This window comes from Eublepharis macularius, chromosome 1 (genome assembly GCF_028583425.1).
Source record: "Eublepharis macularius isolate TG4126 chromosome 1, MPM_Emac_v1.0, whole genome shotgun sequence".
Lineage (NCBI taxonomy): Eukaryota > Metazoa > Chordata > Lepidosauria > Squamata > Eublepharidae > Eublepharis > Eublepharis macularius.
The window spans coordinates 251,132,821-251,153,546 of NC_072790.1; the positions used below are offsets into that span (position 1 = coordinate 251,132,821).

Below are 20,726 nucleotides of genomic sequence, written 5' to 3' on the forward strand. Positions count from 1 at the left end.
ATGAAGAGATGTATTCTTTCAGGTCCTCTGACAGGTTGTCTAGAGCCTTAGATTAATCCCGTTTCAAAATTCCATCTTTTTCAAAGAGTACACAGTAAAAAAATCCATTAATATTTTTTCAGCAAGCTTGACAGTATCTTCACAAAAGTAACAATCACTGATATTTTGCCTACAATATCAGCACTTTGCCTACTATGTCAACCCACTTCATGGGTTTCTTTGGAATGCAGTTCTGCAATTCTCTGTCGCCATTGCTGTCCTCGTGCCATCATCATCTCTCTCTTTAAGTAAAAAGATGCATAGACATTTGCTTCCAGCATAATGGGCCTGCTTATCTCGGTATGCTGGGAGGCATTTGTACCAAGAAACAAAAGGGTTCTGCGGAGTATACCAGATAATGACCTGCCGCGAATGAATGCTAGCCTGAAACTTAAAAGTAGTACATACATCATTCGCTAATTACATCCAAATTAATGTTTATGTTATAATGACCAACATCAGAAAGTGCAATGTGCTATATAATAAATAACAATATGCAATAATAAATATTACAATATGTTCACATCCACCAAATAATAATATTGCATCAGCAATTAATCAATATGAATAAGGCAACTGGCCAAAGACTGAGAGTCCAAAGAATCTAAAGTAGTATTGTCGAAGGCTTTCGCGGCCGGAGAACGATGGTTGTTGTGGGTTTTCCGGGCTGTATTGCCGTGGTCTTGGCATTGTAGTTCCTGACGTTTCGCCAGCAGCTGTGGCTGGCATCTTCAGAGGTGTGCCCCAAAAGACAGAGATCTCTCAGTGTCACAGTGTGGAAAAGATGTAGGTCATTTGTATCTACTCAGGAGGGGTGGGGTTGAGCTGAGTCATCCTGTAAGAGTTTCCCAGGGTGTGGAATGCTAATGGCGGGAGGCTTCACTGTATCCTGAGGAGGTTCTTTTGCATATGGATTGGTACTTGATGTGCTAATCTTCTCTGCAGGGCTATTGTCAGGGATAGAATGTTTTGTTAGCCTGGTGTTTTTCAGAACTGGAAACCATGCTCTGTTCATTCTTAAGGTTTCTTCTTTCCTGTTGAAGTTTTGCTTATGCTTGTGAATTTCAATGGCTTCCCTGTGCAGTCTGACAAAGTAGTTGGAAGTGTTGTCCAGTATTTTGGTGTCCTGGAATAAGATACTGTGCCCTGTTTGAGTTAGGCTATGTTCAGCCACTGCTGATTTTTCAGGTTGTCCAAGTCTGCAGTGTCTTTCATGTTCTTTTATTCTTGTCTGGATGCTACGCTTTGTGGTCCCGATGTAAACTTGTCCACAGCTGCAGGGTATACGGTATACTCCTGCAGAGGTGAGGGGGTCTCTACTGTCTTTTGCTGAACGTAGCATCTGTTGTATTTTTCGGGTGGGTCTGAATACTGCTTGAAGGTTATGCTTTTTCATAAGCTTTCCCATCTGATCAGTAATTCCTTTGATATATGGCAAAAACACTTTTCCTGTAGGAGACTGTTTTTCCTTGGTTGTTTGATTCATCCTGGGTTTGATTGCTCTTCGGATTTCATTTCTGGAGTAGCCATTTGCCTGAAGTGCGTGGTTTAGATGATTAATTTCCTCATTGAGAAAGTGCGGCTCACATATGCGTCTTGCGCGATCCACTAATGTTTTCATTATGCCTCTTTTCTGTCGGGGGTGGTGATTGGAGTTTTTGTGTAAGTACCGATCAGTGTGAGTTGGTTTCCTGTAGACCTTGTGACCTAACTGAAAGTTTGCTTTGCAGATGACCAAGGTATCCAGGAATGGGAGTTTTCCCTCGATTTCTTTCTCCATTGTGAATTGTATGTTCAGGTGGATGTTGTTGAGATGATTCAAAAACCCCATCAATTCTTCCTCCCCATGGCTCCAAATGATAAATGTATCATCCACAAACCGGAACCATACACTAGGTTTCTGGGGTGCTGATTCTAGAGCTGTTTTTTCAAAATGTTCCATGTAGAAGTTTGCTATAACTGGGCTGAGTGGGCTCAACCCCACCCCTCCTGGGTAGATACAAATGACCTACATCTTTTCCACACTGTGACACTGAGAGATGTCTGTCTTTTGGTGCCACACCTCTGAAGATGCCAGCCACAGCTGCTGGCGAAACATCAGGAACTACAATGCCAAGACCACGGCAATACAGCCCGGAAAACCCACAACAACCAATCTAAAGTAGTCTTTGTAGCATTCAGTAGCAATTCTTTCTGTGTCTTAGTCAGAAGCAGAATCCAGACAGAGGAGGAGTGTCCACGTGACGCCCAACTTCCAGCGGGAAGCAGATCCTAGCAGACCCCACACACTTCGCCTCGGAAAGGTTTCCAAGCCGTGGAGAAACGCTCAACAGGTTGCCAGTTTGTCTCCTGTTTTGAACAGCTTTTTCAAGAGCATCCCCCCAAAGCAGCAGTCTACAAAGCCAGTTGGTACTCAAAAATCTTTACTTCTCTTCCTCCATAGTAGGACCCCAGATAAAGGCATTTGAGGACAACTGCATCCGGAGGCCCTTTTATCTCTTGCAGAAAACAAGCAGGCCACTTCAGGCTTATCTGGAAGCGTTCGAGGTGCTCACAAGGTGCTGTTGGTTTTGCTGCGACAGCCTTGCATGCACGGCTACTCCTCCAAAATTTGGGCAGTTCATGCATGCACCATAGTGTGTTTAACTTAATAAGTAATGTATTGTAGGGGGAGGGAAACGCCTACAACCTTGCAAATGGCAAGGGGTGCAGCTGAAATATCCGAAGGGCTGTGTCCCAACACCAGTTGCATCATAAACTGACTTGCTGGATCAGATATATCTGAACTGTCAGCAAAAGAAGCAGGGGTGGACAGCAGGGGAGGGTCCCAAAGGTGACACACACCATCCATCAACTCTACAATAAAATCAAAATGTCCAGGGAGGGTAGCTACACAGTGATCATTTCCATGTTCCACCTGTTGGCGCTGCAAATACTTATGCCATGGACCATCCACGTGGTAGTTTCCTACAGAGTTTAGTTGCCCCAGCCCCCTGTGCAACTGGAAGGCAATTTGCCCCCCCCAAATCAGCAATGGACATATTGTAGTTAAGCTACACGTGTGCGTCAACAACTGATCTTACGCTATAGCACGATGTCAGTTACGTTTCCCCTCATAAACCCTATAGCGATATGGCGCCACGGGGAAATGGCAGCCACGGGCGAGTGAGGCAAGGGAAATGGCACCAATGTGCACGGGCCCTTCAGAAATGCACGCCTTCCCTTCCACACGACATGCAAAGGTGCTTCAACTCTGATCTTTCCAAAGTGGTCACTACCAAACCAGGCATGGTAGAGATGGCAGCAGAGCAAAAGAGGGGGGAATACACAGAGTGAGCAATTAGAGTCTGACGTTGTGTGGATGCTCATGAAAACTACCCACAAAAACTCTGCTCCAGTTTAGGCAGAAACGATAGTAAAACCTCCATGTGGAAGCAGTCTTAGGGTGAACAGAGGGACTGTAGCGAAAGAGTCTCTGCCTGTGGGAGGTGCCTGCCTCCCTCCCAGACTTGCAAGGAAAAGGACAGATAAAACCTGTCCTCTTGGTGAGCCTTGGGCCTGCTTCCAAATTAACTTCTCCCCCCATCCCTTCCACCCTTTCTAACAGCACCATCCTATGCAGTCTATGTATTCAATGACTGGAGTATCTCTGCACGGGATTGCCCCATATGAAGTTTCAGGGCTGTTTTGACAAGCCAGTTTCTGCTAATTTTGTGGAAAGGAATAATTCTTGGCTCCGATCCAGAGAAACATCAGTCGCTCCTCACCCAATAGGAGCTAGTAACTCATGATTAAACTTGTTCTGTTCACTTCAGTAGGACTGAAGCGTGACCCTGGCCAGAGTCCAATGCATGCTTACTTGAGAATAAACCTCACTGAAGCTGGGCTGAACCTTTCTTTGGATGAGGTCCAATATGCTCCTGATCTCTTCTTCCCTTAACAACAACAACAAAAACAACAACAACAACAGGGCTTATATGCCACTCTTCTAGATCAATTAGTTCTCCACTCAGAGTGGTGAACAAAGTCAGTGTTATTCTTATCCCCACAATACAGCTGGGGCTGAGAGGAGTGGATGGACCAAGGCCACCCACCGAGCTCATGGACATAGTGAGATTTGAATCAGCTGATTTGCAGCCCAATCCCTTAACCACTATGGCTACAGCAGCGCCTAATAATAATAACAATGTGCTTATATACCATCTTTCTGGACAAATTAGTGCCCACTCAGAGCGGTGTGACCCTGACTTGGTTAGGCCAGAAGAGCCTGATCTCTTCAGATCTCAGAAGCTAAGCAGGGTTGGCCTTGGTTAATAATTGGATGGGAGACCTCCAATGAAGACCAGAGTTGCAGAGGCAGGCAATGACAAACCACCTGTGTTAGTCACTTGCCCTGAAAACCCCACTAGGGGTCGCCATAAGTCAACTTTGACTTGAGGGCTGGATTTCATTCTTTCATTCAGAGCGGTGAACAAAGCCATTGTTATTCATCCCCACAATGCAGCTGGGGAGATGGGGCTGAGAGGAGTGGCTTGCTCAAGGCAACCTACTGAGCTGATGGCCGAAGTGGGATTTGAACCAGCAGAGTGCTGATTTGCAACCCAACCTTTTAACCACTGTTGGGATTCATAGCTCACCACTTAACAACTATGCAGTGTGTGTGTGTGTGTGCGGGGAAGAATGAAGCTTGGCTTCCCCGCTTGACATTTTTTGTCCATCTACTACTGTAGCACAGTGGTTAAGTGGTTCGGTTGCGAATCAGCACTCTGCTGGTTCAAATGCCACTACCATGAGCTCAGTAGGTGGCCTTGGGTAAGCCACTCCTCTCAGCCCCAGCTCCCCAGCTGTATTGTGGTCTTGGTGCCTTTCTCTTCCAGGGAGAGCCAATTTGGTGTAGTCGTTAAGAGAGGTGGGACTCTAATCTGGAGAACTAGATTTGATGCCCCACTCCTCCAATTGAAGCCAGCTGGGTGACCTTGGGTCAGTCACAGCTCCCTCAGAGCTCTCTCAGCCCCACCCACCTCACAGGGTGATTGTTATGGGGAACATGTTTTGTAAACCGCTCTGAGTGGGTGTTAAGTTGTCCTGAAGTGTGGTATATAAATTGAATGGTATGATTATTATTGTACACATTCCATAATTCTAAGCATTCTTGCTACATTTAAAATACGCCCAAACCCTTTCAAAAGTTAACTAAACTATGGACCGGCAGTATATCCTGTGTCAGGGTGTTCCATAAGCTGACTATGAGTTGTGAAAAGAAGTACTTTCTTTTTCCTGTCCCACCTCTGCTGTGAATCAGCTTCATGTACAGTCTAGCAGTCCTTTGCTTCCCATGGAATGCCCCCCCTTACCTTGGGGCTGTCCTGTTAAAACTCTGTGTAAGCAGCAAGAAGTTGCTTCATTTCCTACAGCTTGTTAATTTAGGGCTGTCAACCTCTGGAGGGCCTGGAAATCTCCTGGAATTACCACTGATCTCCAGATCACAGAGATCTCTTCCTCTGGAGAAAACCCCCGAAGATTTGGGACCAGTAGCATCTTAGAGACCAACTAGATTTCCAGGGTATGAGCTTTCAAGAGTCCAAGCTCCCTTCGTCAGATATCATGGCTGCTTTGGACAGTGAATTTTATGGCATTATGATTTCTAAGGTCCCCAGACCCCATCCCCAAATCTCCAGGAATATCCCAACCCAGAGGTGGCGACTCTATGGTGATTGGAATTGCCAGGCACCTGGTATGTGTCGTGTGGTGGTAGGACAGTGAAGCACTTCCATGAGCCCAGAGTACCCATACACTGGGGGGAGGCTGTCTGCTAAGTCTCCGTGTCTCTGTCTGATGTACTGATCTTCGACCTTTTCCAATCAACCTCAGCCAGGGTGTGGGGTGGGTAATCCGTTCACATCTCTGCTTTGGGAGGGGCTGACTTACTCATTCACACTTGTTACTGAGACGTGGCAGAATTGATCGCATTCAGTCCCTTGTTGTATCTCTGCATGAGTCAGTGCACTGCACAGAGACAGAGGATTTGTCTCTGTCCAGTAAAGAAACAAAGGAGTAGAACAGCGCCTCATTCAGAAACATGTCTTCCGCTGACCTCATGTTTCTCTGTTACACCACCCAAAACCTTTTGGGGTGTAAGTCTCTTCCTCTTAGAAGAGGAAACACTGCCTACAATTCTTGAGATCTAGCAACATTTACTGTGTATTGTCAACAGAGTATCAGTAGGGCAGTGATTCTCTCCCCCTCCCCTAATAAATCGTATGTCTTTCTCAGTGCAGGAGAAGCTGTTGTGGAATGGATGGGTGCAGCATGCAGAGACCAGCCTTGGGCAGTGTGTAATAGCAGGCAAATAGGTCCCAAACATCTTAGCCCTCGAGAGTTACAAGTAGAACTGCCTTTCTTTTCACCTGCAGAGCTACTGGCAGCTAAAGGACAGCCTTTGTCTAGGTCGTCCATGTTTCTTTGAGCAGAACGAATGTCCTTTAAACAACTGAGACAGACAGAAATGCAGCAGGTGGATCGTCAACTGCAGGCTGAATTCTGCAACTAACACACAGTTCACAGAATCCTGAGAGCCCTGGACATAGGAGATGGTCTCTGAAGGGCCCCAGGCTACTGTGGCTTCCCCTTTGCTAACTATTTGGCAGCTGTGAGCACTGGCTTGGGAGAGTAAGGCCGGGCTTTATTTCATCCCATGCATGTTTCTGCATGCTGGGAAGGACCACCTCTTGCCGGGAATCAGCTCCAGTTTCAGTCACTGTCTGGAAGCAGGAGGCCATTCTCCCAGGAAACGCCAGGTGACGCTCTTTTCACGTCACTGGGACTTGTCTTGTGGGCCTCAGAGAGCACTGAGCCAAGGAAATTACCAGCTTTGCCTTGTGCAAACTCCCCCTTCCAGAAGCATCAGATTGGAGCAATGCAGAAAGTTAGGAAGTATAGCCCACATATTTTTGAAAACCTAGTATGAGATTTTTTAAAAAAGTTGATAGTACCATTTGTACATGTGCAGATGTTGGCAGAAAGCAACATTTGGGTGGCTTTTTGGGGTTGCTATAGTCATCACTAAAGGAAGAAAGGGTGAGGCAAGCTGGGCAGACTTCCTGCCCTGTTTGCTGTCTTTTCAGAAGTATCTGACTGGCCAGCGTGAGAAATGGGAAGCAGGACTCAGTGGTTGGATCCAATAGGGCTCTTGGTGTAGGACTTGTCCTGAACTTTCAGGATCCAGAAAGGCACAAGGCTTTGCTGAATTGAATATTGAGAACTGGGAGGACATCGCTCCATAAACTGGACTTGCTGGGAGACAGCAACATGGGAGGGCCTTGGCCTCTTTGCCCTGTGCTGACCCTAAAGGGCAACTGATAGGCTGCCGGATTTGAGCCCCTTAACCCACGTATTTTCCCATTGATCCATTTGTATAGTATACCCAAAATTCTTTGCCCATTTTGTCATATATGCTTTGACAGATTCTTCCTCCATATCAAATTTCAATAACAGTTTATACATTTTTCTTAATTATATGATCATCATTGGTACATATTTCTTTTTCAAACTCTGTCCTCTCTTGCTGAAATCCCCATTATTTTTTGTCCAATTTAAACCTTTCTAACAATTGCTCAGAAAAGAACCATTGACATTTATAACCTTTAGCTAATAATTCTTCCCTTGTTCAATTTACACTCCTCTTCCAGAAACACTACTAAGTCTCCATTAGTCAACTATTCCTGTTTAGTTATCATTTCCTTTCTATAGAAGACTTCTTGAGGTGAAATTCACAAAGGTGTCTTCAGGGATAATCTTAGTTTCTATTTTTTCCATATTCTCAGAATTGCTCGTCTTATATAATGATTTTTGAAGTCCACATTAAAACCTTTACTTTGTCATACCATAAGCAGGCATGCCAACAACTAAATCACAAGTCGTCCTTCTAGTGTCAAGAGTCTATCATTTTTCAGAGTCATCCATTCCTTCATCCATATCAGACACGAGGCTGCAAAGTACAGCTTTAAATCTGGTAGTCCTAAACCACCCTTTTCTTGTAATATTTTGTATTTGACTCTTGGTTTTTTCCCTTGCCAAATAAATTTAGAATTCTTTTTGCCACTGTTTAAATGGTATACATCTGATGTTAGGATCGGTATTGTCTGAAACAAGAACAACATTCTAGGAAGAACATTAATCTTAATAACCAATACCCTCCCCAACAGAGACAATTGTAATCTATCTCATCTCAGTATATCCTTTTTAATTTCTTTCCAGACTATCTCATAGTTATTTTGAAATAGCATAGAGTTCTTCCCCGTCAGTGTAATACCTAAATATATTGCCCTTTTTTCCACTTTAAACCCTGTTTTCTTTGATAGCTCTTCCTGTTCCTCTACTGTATATCCATATTTTTGCTAACATCTGTTTTTTGTTCATTAACTTTGAAACCTGCCAGATCATCAAATTCTTTCAGTTTTTGCATTAGTGTCTCAATTCCTTTTAAGGGATGTTATGACTAAGTTGTCTGCAAAGGCTTTCAGTTTATATGTCTCTTTCTTAATTTTTATCCCTAAAATCCTTTCATCTTGTCTGATGTCTCTATTCAAAATCTCTGACATCAAAATGAATAAAAGTGGCGAAAGTGGACACCCCTGATGCATTCCTTTTCGACTCTCACAGGATTTAGTTAATTGACCATTGACCATAATTCTAGCTGTTCTCCAAAATTCATCTCTTCCAAAACTCTGAACAAGAAAGTCCAGATCAAATTGTCAAAGCCCTTCTCAGCATCAAGAAAGATAAGAGCTGCTTTTTCCCCATTATGTTTCTCCAAATACTCCAGTGTATCTAAAACCATTCTTATATTGTCTTGCAAGTGTCTTTTTGGCAGAAACTCACTTTGATCTTCATGAATTGTATCTTTAAGTACTGACTTTAATCTCTCTGCTAATATTGAAGTAGATAACTTATAGTTATTGGCCGTCGTCACACGGCCATAAATTTAGCGCCAAACTAGCACCATCTCCCGCTGAATGCTCACCTTATTCCGGCTCTCTTGCGATTTTGCCATTCTCCCCAATTCACTCTTTGTGACTCTTTATGTCATCTTTATCGACTTCCATGTGAATGCCCTGGATCGACTATGAACTCATTCTCCCCGATCATCTGTCTCACCTAACACTGATTCTCCTGCCCTATACTCCCACAAGCCCCAGCGTGACCCGCAATTAAGCCTCAAAGTAATTTTTTTTTAAAAAAAAAACATCAGCCTTATAGCGCTATAGCGCTATTCTGCCATGGGCGGGAAACCTCTGCTACCTATCATGGTTGGCTTTTGGGGTGGCCCAGCACAACATTGGTATAATAGAAGAGTGATATAGTGCAAATATGCAAAAAAAAATTTTTTTTAAGGGGCTGGATTTTTAGGGCCCCGTTTCTGGCGGCACTTTGACTGACTGTCAAATTGCACTTTTCCCTTTTAATGTGACTGACTGGAAGCGCAAGCAGTCGTCAAAAGATGGGAGAATCCGTTCTAATAACGATAACAGAAGAAACGATTTCTAGTGCAAATCTGACGAAATAAGGGCCCGTGTGATGATGGCCATTGTTCAACAACGATATTGGTCTGTAATTTTTTGCCATGGTTAAGTCTTGATCTTCTTTGGGTATTAGGGTCTCACCACACAAGACAAAATACACTCGAATTACACAGGTAATTTGAGTGTATTTTGTAATTCGAGTGTATTTGAGTGTAATTCGAGTGTGATTCAAGTGTATTTTGTATGGAAGGCTGAGTCAACCTTGAGCCAGCTATCTGAATCTGACTTCCGCCAGGATTGAACTCAGGTTGTGAGTAGAGCTTGGGCTGCAGTACAGCAGCTTGCCACTCTGCGCCACGGGGCTCTTAGGAGGTACCAAAAAGAAGATAGGAGACAATTCTAAGAAAGAATGACTTACTTAAGGCTGCCTTCTAGAAGCAAACTGGGGACTCTGGCTCAGGGCTCAGGGATACAATATCTAATATTTTCAGACCACAAAACCCACCAGGGTTTTTGTGTGGAAGGCTGAGTCAACCTTGAGCTGCACATGAGACAAACCACACGAGACAAAATACACTCGAATTACCTGTGTAATATTTTGTAATTTCAGCATATTTGAGTGTAATTCAAGTGTGATTCAAGTGTATTTTGTCTCATGTGGTTTGACCCAAAGTGTGATGTTAGCCTCTTTCCAAGTTTCTAGCATCTTTCCTCCCTGTAGGATCGAGTTCCTTGTGATCTGCAGTGGCTGTAAAATCTCCAGCAAGGCTGTTTTGATGTTCTTGTGCCGAGACTGACTCTTAATGGAGGTTTAAAGGGTAATGTCCTATGCAGGTGTCAGTTGTCAGAGTTGCCAGGACTGGGCAAGTTCCCCTGTCTGTCAAGTAGGAACTTACTACAGGGGACGAACACCGTTTTGTCACCACATTGTGTGTGAAAGAGGCCATAAGAGTGAGTTGGCTGAACTGCTGCTGAAATTGATAAACACTCAGAGATCTGCTCAGTGTAAAGAAAACTTTTATTGCTCTGGATTTGCTTGTTTTACAGCTACCACTCAAGCTCATTTTTTCACATTCCAAGGAAGCCACATTTGAATTGCCTTAAAGCTAGCTTGTATCAGACTAGGAACCTTTGATCAGAAGAGGGGAAAGCCAGTTAAATGGATTCTCGTCTTTCTCTTACATCCCGACAACTTTGGTTGTGTTTAAACACAAGACGTGGCTGTGCCAGGAATGTAAACTGAATTATTCCCCTCCCTGGATTTCAGCAGCAGTGGCAAAAGGTGAACAGGGTCACCTTTGGAGGACCAAAGGAAGGAAGGTACAGCCAAATCTTCCCAGTCTGAATGGAGTCAGTTGACTCCTTCAAGAAACCTGGCACTAGAGGAGACAGTGTCCTTGCTCTAAATTAGCACTCAACGTACATTTTTAAAAATGAACAAACTGATTAGCAGAGAACCCCAAGCAACATGGACACTGTGTGCATGTCTTTGGCACCCCCACCAACGTTTGTGTAGGAGTAGGCCTAGAGTACCCTCCCACTAAACCCAAATGTCTGAGGTGCAGTCTCCCCCGGGATAGCGCATCTCATGAGCACGGGCAGGCCCCAAGGGTTCCTTCCCAAAATCCACCAGGAAGTCCTCGTTTACACACAGGCCCCCCTGTTCAGTGTTCACATCGATCTGTATCATGACGGAACCTTCCCTAAAAAAATGAAGAGAGGCTGTATGAAAAAGCAGTGAATGAGGGCAGAGGTTGGGTCACAGAAACGGGAAAGATTTCTTACCTGACTAGTTCAGGGTAAAACTGTTTGTCCCAAGGAGTGTACAGGGTATTGGTAACATAAAGTCTGCAGCCATCCAAGCTGAGCTGAAGCATTACAGGTCCTCCATAGACTCTCCTTCCCTAAAAAATAGAGGAAATGGAAGGCAGGTTGAAGAGATGCAGGCAGCTAACTAACAAAAACTAACAAAATTCTGACAACATGCCCTCTCCAGGTCCTTCCCACAAATCTCCAGGAATTTCCCAAACAAGTTGGGAACTTTAGTGTCCACCCCCAAACTCTTCCCCTCCATTGGTGATCAACTTACTTGGATTACAAAAGGATCAGGTTGGCAGTTCAGCTCTTGATCTTCGAGGACGGTGACCACCCCGCCTTTGGTGATGCTGCCAGCCAAAAACACCTGTGCGCACACACAGATTCCCCCCACCCCAAAAGAGAGAGGGTCAGTCAGACGCCCCAGTGCCAGCAGGCCAAAGACACTGTCTGTAACATGTCAGAATTATTTGATGCACAAGAGTGCATTAAACCATCTTGTCACCTTGGCTGAAGTGGAAGGGCAGGATAAAAAGGGGTTGAAATCAAAATCACTTCCCTTTCTAGGTGTGATGCTAAAGGGTGACCCAGAAAGAGTTTCCAGGACTTTCTTCTTCTCACGTTGCGTGCAAGAAATCAAGCACACACAAGCAGCTTAATATCGGAGCAGCCGCCTCATATTTGGTCCTGGCATCTGGTGGCCAAAATTGCAGGAGCCCCTGAGCCTCTTGCAAAGGGGCCGTAGCTCAGTGGTACAGCATCAGCTTGGCATGCAGAAAATCCCAGGTTCAAGCCCTGGATCAGGGCCGGATTGAGTGGGGCAGGTGGGGTAGTCTGCCCCCAGCGCCACCAGGGAGGGGGCGCCGGGAGCAGCTCCCAGCTGCCGGAGCACGCAGGCGGCAGCATGGGCAGCCGCGCTGCCTTTCACTTGCCCCGCAGGACAGGGGGTGGCCAGCTTGCCATGCACCCCCTGTCCTGCAGGGCAAGCAAAGGGCAGCGTGGCCACCCACGCCATTCGCTTGCCCCACAGGAGAGAAGGCAGCTGGCTGCCCCCTGTCCTGTGGGGCAGGCGCATGGCGCGGGCAACCTCGCAGCCCCCCGCACTGCCTTTTGCCTGCCCTGCAGGATAGGGGGTGCACGGCAAGCCAGCCGCCCCCTGTCCCACAGGGCAGGCGAAAGACAGCGTGGGGGGCTGCAAGGCCGCCCGCGCCATTCACCTGCGGAGAAGTGAATGGCACGGGCGGCTTCCCAGCCCCGCATGCTGCCTCCAGCGCCCGTGTGATGATGTCACCCAAATGACGTCACACAGCATTGGGAGTGCGTGCGCGCTATGCGCGCGCCCGCAAGACCCAGCAAGGGTTTCCCCAGGCGCTGGCCACACTAGATCCAGCCCTGCCCTGGATTAAGTAGGTGATATGAAAAGGCCTCTGCCTGAGAGTTTAGAAAGCCGTTGACAGTCCGAGTAGACAGTACTGACTGTGATGGAATAAGGGTCTGACTCGGTATAACTCGGTATAACTGTGATGGAATAAGGGTCTGACTCAAGGTAAACCGTGGCACTGTCACCTGATTCCTAAGGATTTTAATTCTGATGTGCAGCCTCATGTGCGTGTCTGCCTCTCCAGCCATAAAGAAAGACCCCTGAGAACATAAGCTTACCTGTCCAACCAGCCTGGGGCAGTAAGGATTAGTGATGTCATACTGACGGACGTCGCCATGTGTGAAGTTGCTCACATACAGGTATCGGTCATCCAATGAAATGAGAAGGTCACCTAAGATGGCTGGAGGAGAAGAAGGTGGAAATATTTTTTTCTCACCGTTTATTCTAATTGCTAACAGCTTTTGAAGTGCAGATCTAAAAACCTCACTGCATGATGGGCTTTGTAGTAAATTAGTGTGAAGTAGAACACTGGAGTGAGTGCCTTTATAAAAATTACCTTTCTGATATTTAACTGCTTGACTCTTTTTTACTTAAATAAATGAGTTGGATCTCATGGATCTATTCCACTGTTGGCAGCACCTTCTCTGGAGCAAGGAGCCTTCTCCTCTTGCATTTTTGTACCAGGGTAAGGGGCTGCCACTTATGGAATGGATCCAACCCAAGATACATCACTAAAATTCTTCAGTGGAGGCATCAAAGGCAGGGGAAAGGTTTCCTTTGGTGTGAGATAAATGAAAAAGTTGATTCATAAAAGGTAACACTTATTGGACCCAGTCCAGCAAAAACTGCAAAACAGAGAGAGGTCCCTACTCAAGGCGAACAATACAGGGGTGAAAACACACGAGTGGGAGAAATGCAAATAAGCAGAAATAAGTATAAAAAGTCAAATCAATGTATAATAGTTATAACAGAGCAAATCACTCCTTCAAATGAAAGAGTCACAATACAATGAACAGAAAATCTTTAATAGGAAGGCATCCAACAGGTGTGACAAATTATAAAGGTGCAGCAACGTATCATTCAGGAAGACATTCCACAGGTAAGCTTCCAAATCAATACATAAAGGTAAGTATAGTATGCAACTGCCTGGATCATCCACCTATACTAACAGGATTTGCTAAAACCAACTACAGGTTTCAAAGAGCAAAGATGGGGGAAATGACAAAGAAAATTCCAAACCCCGTCCTTTTCACTGACCTGGCTTTTTAAAAAAATAATAATAAACAACTTTTATTAATTATAAAACAGAAACAATAACAATATACATTAAATAGCAAATACATGGAGTAATGTATTGGTTATACAAGATTGCCGGTGTCAAAGAAAAACATTTAAAACACTTGCTTACTATAATTTGTAGTTCATATACCACAAGAATAAATCACAGTATATTGGTATAGTTGGTTTAGTTCATAGTGCTAGACTTTCAATATATCTTGGTATAGATGGTTGGGAGGAAGTGTTTCAGTTTCGTCAATGAAATTTAAGAAAGACCACCATTTTTCATAATAGTTAGATGTCGAGGAATTAGCTGATAAATTGTCTGTTATTTTATCTATAATGAGCTGGTCCCACACTCTGGAGTATCAGTGGTTCAAGGATGGTGGAGACTGGTTTTTCCAAAAATATGCTATTGATGATTTTGCTTTGGCAAGTAGATTAGTAATTAAATCTCGTTGAGGTGTTGGCACATTTACCCCTTGCCATAGATTCAAAAAAATTAATTGGGGCTCTAGGGGTATGTCGTAGTTCGTTATTAATTTTATTTCCTTTAGTATCTCCTTCCAGAATGTTTTGATTTTGGGGCACTGCCACCAAAGGTGGGTAAATGTGCCTATACTTCCGCATTTTTTCCAACACATGGGTGATTATTTTTGATGTGATGACAGATAGCTTTTTAGGGGTTAGGTACCAACGTGTTAAAATTTTAAATGATTGTAATTTTATATTTATTGCTTTTGAGTTTAGAGTGGGAGATGACCAGATTTCTTTCCACTGATCTTGAGAGATTTGCAAATCACAATCCTGTTGCCAGTTTTTTTGATATGCATATTGTTTTGGCTTGTGAAGCTGTATAATGATTTTATATATTTTTGAGATCAGGCCTCTTTTACGGTGAGTATTCATGTCTAAAAGTTCTTCAAAGTGTGTTTTTGGAGCCAGTGTTATGTCTTTTAGGTGTATTTTGTTTATCATGTTGGTTAGTTGAAGGTATGTAAACCAGGGGATGGAAGTGTTCAGTTTCTTTTCTAGGTCAGTTTTTGTTACAAGGCCCATGGTTAATGTTATGTCTAAAAGGCGTATATTTCTTAAGAATGCCCATTGCTTACTATTTAGAAAGTTGCATCCTGGTGGAAACCATTCTTGGAAGAGAATAGTTGAGTACCGTGACACTGGTGGGAACAGTTTGTCTTTGTAATGATCCCATAATTTTAATAGGCCTGTCCAACATGTGTTATTGTCAGTTTGAATAGGTCTGAGGCACTTTTTGCACCATAATATTTCATGGATCGACAAAGGGGAGTGTACTGTTTCTAATACTTGTGACCAGATTGTTTCCTCCTTAGATCTTAGAATTTGTAGTATAATGGAAAGGTGGATTGAGTGTGCATACAATTCAATGTCTGGATATTTAAAACCCCCATTATGAGGGCATTGTCGCAGTATATGGAAAGCAATTCTGGGTCGCTTGTGATTCCACAAAAAGTTATTAAAGGTTGTTTGCCATTTTCTCAGCGTTTTTTGTGGTATCGATACAGGGATGGTGCGAAATAGAAAAATCATTTTAGGAAGTAAAAAAGATTTGATCAAGTGATATCTGGAGTACCAACTATGCTGTTGTTTACTCCATGTCTGTATTAGTTTCTTTTTTTCTTGAATTGTTTGCATATGGTTATATTTCAGTAGGTGGTCCAAATTAGCTGGGATGTTAGTTCCCAAATAACGAAGAAATTTAGTGTTCCATTGGAATTTGAAGTTTGAAGAGAGCTTGATTTTATTTGCTTGTGAGAAATTGATTGGCATAAGCATTGATTTTTGTATGTTGACCCTCAGGCCTGAGATATGTGAAAATGCATCAAGAGTTTTTTGTAACTGATTTGGTTTCGTTTTCACGGCCATGTCGGACGCTCCTCTCGGCAGGTCCGAGAAGAAGCGGCCGAGCACCCTGACCGGGCGGCTGATCTGCAAAGGTTAGCCCCCAGGGCTCCCAGGGAGGGAGTCTGGGTCTGGGACGCGACGGGAAGAGCCCTCTGGCAGATCGAGGCAGGGGGTAAATTGCCCGTTTGTCCCTATGGAGGCCGGCAGACGTGCGCAGCACCTTGTGTGCTGCCAGGCCATGGAAAACGGCAAAGAACAGGATTAGGCGGAAGCCTGTAAGTAAGCGAATCCCTTCTGGTACTACAAGCGCATGTGAAGGAGTGGTGGGATCTGAAGTTTAGAAGATTCGGATTTTTCCCCCCTTGCAGAGTCTCGGAAGATTGGCGGTCCCCCCCCTAAAATGGCAGCAAAAAAGCAGAGTCCTGCTTTGGGCAAGTCAGTTTCGGCTGCCCTGCAGGGAAGAGGCGAGTCGCTCGAGGAACTGGTGAAAAGATCGGTTATTGAAGCCATAAAACCCTTTGTTGACAAGCTGAATGAAACAGATCAAAGGGTGGGCTTAATTGAGAGCGATGTGAAAGCCATTAAGGAAGTAGTGGGGGGGGGCAGAGAAGTCTGCTCGGGAAAATGCGTCACTTATGAGAGCAACGAACAAGGAGCTAAAGTTGGTGGAAAATCAGCTGATTGGGCTGCAAGTGGAACGAACACAGACCATTTTGCGTCTCCAGAATGTTAAAGAGGAGGAAAACGAGTATTTATGGGATCTTGCCTCGGAACTTTTAGCGTCACCCGCGAGGGCAACTAAAGAAGAAGTAAAAAGCGCCATTTTGGGAGTCCGTCGGGCATCTTCAAAATATGCAATGAAGCGGCAGCTGCCTCGCGAGATCGTTATTGAGTTCTCATCCAGGAGGGTCCGGGACAATATCCTATATAACTCATATAATGCGGAGTTGGACTTTCTGGGAAATAAAGTCAAGATACTGAAGGACGTTCCATTTTTAGTTCGGAAGAGAAGATTTAAGTATAAAAAGCTGGCTGCTCTTTTGAGGGAACGTGACATAAAGTACAAATGGCTATTTCCGGAAGGAATCGGGTTTAGTTATAAAGATCAAGTTTACAAGATTAATTCGGAAGATCAGCTAAGGGATTTTGTGGACAAAAATCCAGAATTTGAGCCAGACATCAAGCAAAAAGAAGAAGATTCGAAGCCTGAAGGGAGGGGGGAGGCAACGAGCGCTGCGGCTGTAGCTGCTCAGAGAGAACTGCGTCCGAGGCCCGGGGGGGGGGGGGAGATTTAATTTGAATTGTAATTTGTATTTTGTAAGATCAACCATTCCATCATTACTTTATTAAGCTATTTTTTTAATTATGTCAGTATGAAGGGAAAGCATTGAAGTGTAGTGTTCAGTGTTTGTAAGTTGCCTTCCCCTTTTTTCCACCCCCCTTCCCCCTCTTCTTATTCTCCCTTCTTTCCCTTCCCTTGTACTATTGTAGTTTTTTGTAGTTTACTGTTTTAGATGTTAAAAATAATAAAAATATATATATATAAAAAAAGAGTTTTTTGTAACTGTGGTAATGAAGTATCTGGTTGTGTGATGTAGAGAAGCATATCTTCTGCAAACATGCTTAGTTTGTATGATTTAGATGCAATTTTGACACCATGAATTAGTGGATCATTTCATATTTCGTTAGCCAAAGGATCTAGTGCTATCGCAAATAAAAGTGGCGACAGTGGGCACCCTTGTCTAGTTCCCCTTGTAAGATTTATTTCCAACGATGATATATTATTTACCTGTACTTTAGCTGTAGCTTGTGAATAAATGACTTGAAGGGCTTGGCAGAATCTGGGACCGAAGTTCATATATTGCAGCAAGTAGTGTAGGTATGTTGTTTCCAGGGTATCAAAGGCTTTTTCTATGTCCAATGATGCTAGTATTAAATCTGATTTTTTGTGTTTATAAGTGGAAATTATGTTTAGGGTTTTGTGGATATTGTCCGTTATGTCTCTTCCAGTGATAAAACCGGACTGATCCAGATGAATATAATCTTTTATTATTGAGTTGAGTCGTTGGGTCATAATGGCTGTAAAAAATTTTTAATCTTGATTGAGAAGTGAAATGGGACGGTATGAAGCTGGATTAAGGTGGTTCCTACCTGTTTTTGGAATAACGATTATATTTGCTTCTTTCCATGAGGGGGGTTGATTGTTGGTATTTAATAGATAATTGCATGCTTCAGTTAGCGGTTGGATTATGGTTGTGCAAAATTTTTTATAAAATTCCGGGTGGAAACCATCAGGACCTGCTGATTTGTTGTTTTTTTAAAACCTTAATTGTTTATTGTAATTCCATGTGATACTGACCTGGCATTTCAGGTAAAAACCATCCCGATACTTTCTTCCTTGGAATCTGGATCACTTTCTCTGCGGCCCAACATCCATTCTGTGGAACAAATATATCATTTGATGTGAGGTGCTGCCTGATTCGGCGTCAGCCCATTGGTCTATCTCGCCCTGAATGGCAGCAGCCTTCTGGGATCTGCCCTACCCTCCAGCCCTGGAAATTCCAGGGACAAGGAAACGTGAGACTGAACAGACTCTACTGCCAAGCCAGAAACCTCCTGTTCTTCTTGCAACAGAACTATGCAGTCTGTGGCCACTGATTTTGTGTTGGTGTCTTCAAAGGCTGGAAAGCAGCTCTAACTCTATTGTGCTGTTATCCTCTGGACATCTTAATCAGACATGCATTCCTCCATTTTCTTGTAATGCAGCCTGAGGCTGTCGTACTTTACTTATAAGACCTAGTGGAAAGGTGGAAGGCAGTGGGAAAAGGGGAAGACCCAAAATGAGATAGATTGACCCAATAAAGGAAGCCATGGCCTCCAGTTGGCAAGACTTTGCAAGGCTGTCAAATTCATAAGGTCGCCATAAGTCAGATGTGACTTCATAGCAGATCACACACAATTTACAGCAAAGTCAAGGTCAGTTTTTTTGGAAAATGCATAATGAAAGATAAGATTTCTGGAGCGCAGACACATGCAACATTGATTACATTTCAAAGCAGCAGGAAGAAGAGCTGGCTATCAGGCCTTACCTTAAAATCTTTACGCGGCTCTACTAGCACAGTCTCCAAGTTGCTTTAATTCTTGTCCCATGACACAAACTAGTTAGTGCGAGAGTCCTAAGATTATTCCACACGTTTGCTGCATGAGCTGCCCAGATCTTTGCCTGCACACTCCCCAAAAAGATCTCTGGGTTAGATCCTGCACATCCATTCTAACAGCAGCAAGAGACCCTCTTGCATCAAGGAAGGCTCCTTGCATGGGAGAAAACACTCGCCGTTCGTGAAATGGATCCATGGGATCCAACTACATATTTCATGCAACATCCAAGATGCTACTACGTTCATGGCTGTACAGGATTTATGATCTCTGATACAAGTGAAAGATCAGCAATGAAATCCTTGGTGCTGCGTAATTGGGTTGTACGGTCTGTCTGCAACCATCTCAACATCACTGTAGGCAAGAAAACTCAAGCCGGACATTTTTATTGCAGTGCAGAATCAGCTGCTGTTGTTCACCTGTGTCTTGAAGAAGTGAATGATGGAGCCCTCCAGCGCGCCGCACACCATTCCATGCGCAGAATTAGGGTTATGCAGGAACCGAATTTCAACTGGGATGGAATCTTCCCCCATATCAATTGACTGGTGAAGGCAGTGGGTTGTCCAGTCCCAGATGTTCAAGTGACGGCCGTAAATCCCTGCAGGTGGACCAAGAAGAGGAACAAAGCCATACAGCTTGGTGAGTAGCTGCATGGAAGTACCTGAGGAAACAGGCATCCTGCCAACGGAAGGCACTGCGAAACAATTCAAGCCATGGACCACCATCCTCCTGGTCCCAGGAAGCAAAGAGCCCCTAAAGAGCCAATCCTTTGCCACTCTTTGCTCTATGAACCAGTATCCATGGAGGACCAGATAGGCTAACCCTAATGCACATAAGATGCTGTTGGTTTGGAACACAACTGACGAAGGATTAGACAATTCAGACTGTGTTGGATGGGGCTGAGCTCCCCCAAAGTCATAGATTACAGTTTTGATGACCTGGATATTGAAGGGTCATCGATCGCTAGGAGTTTTAACCTAGCCCTTTCCTTAGAGGAAGGGACTGACCTCCAGACTGAAGAATCACAACAGTTTTCTTTTATCCACTCCTCAGATGTGCTCTGATTCTATCTTGGCTAGATTCTATTTTAAGAGTTAGCAATGCCATACTTTGGCGAAGGTAAGGTCAGGGCTCCTCTCAGGCTATGTTACGAGTGGCCATAACTTTGGGTGGGAATCTTATTTATTGATGGGGCATCTGCATGTCTACCCATTACCACAGGGGCTTAAACCCACCTAGACCTATCAATCTAATCCTGCAATCCATGCCCATCCTTAGATTAGACAGGTAGGTAGGAATCTCTCCTCTTTCTTATCAGAGTATAGAGTTCCTCTAATAAAGAACTGTGGCGGAACAGGGCTGTTACGATCTTTACTTTCCTTGGGGTAGATGTTTCTTTTAATCTTTCCCTTACACCCTCTGGGTAGTTTGCTGCCACCAGGAATATATTATTCCAAGATATTTTATTTAAATATTCCCTTTTGGTAACGTTCCTAAGCGTCAGGCTCCTTCGTGGTTCTATGTGGCCCTGAGGATAGGAATGGGATATAGCAATGACAGCTACACTGGGATATAACAAAACAAAAATAAACTTTTATTTAGTCAAGAAGCGTATCAGTTTCATAAAAGTAGTTCTTGGTTCTTAAGGTTACTTC

General features: G+C 44.1%; 1 protein-coding gene across 2 annotated transcripts in view; it reads right to left on the reverse strand.

Moving 5' to 3' along the window:
- Window positions 1-11,100: 11,100 nt before the first annotated feature.
- Window positions 11,101-20,726, reverse strand: part of LOC129329067 (methanethiol oxidase-like) — a 28,165-nt gene continuing 18,539 nt past the window's right edge. For both annotated transcript variants that reach the window (XM_054978476.1, XM_054978484.1), the window contains 6 exons: window positions 19,491-19,669; window positions 18,275-18,353; window positions 13,035-13,156; window positions 11,650-11,742; window positions 11,346-11,464; window positions 11,101-11,263 (listed from right to left, as the gene is read on the reverse strand). In XM_054978476.1, the coding sequence (XP_054834451.1) occupies window positions 11,101-11,263; window positions 11,346-11,464; window positions 11,650-11,742; window positions 13,035-13,156; window positions 18,275-18,353; window positions 19,491-19,669 (755 nt within the window). The remainder of the gene's footprint in view (window positions 11,264-11,345; window positions 11,465-11,649; window positions 11,743-13,034; window positions 13,157-18,274; window positions 18,354-19,490; window positions 19,670-20,726) is intronic.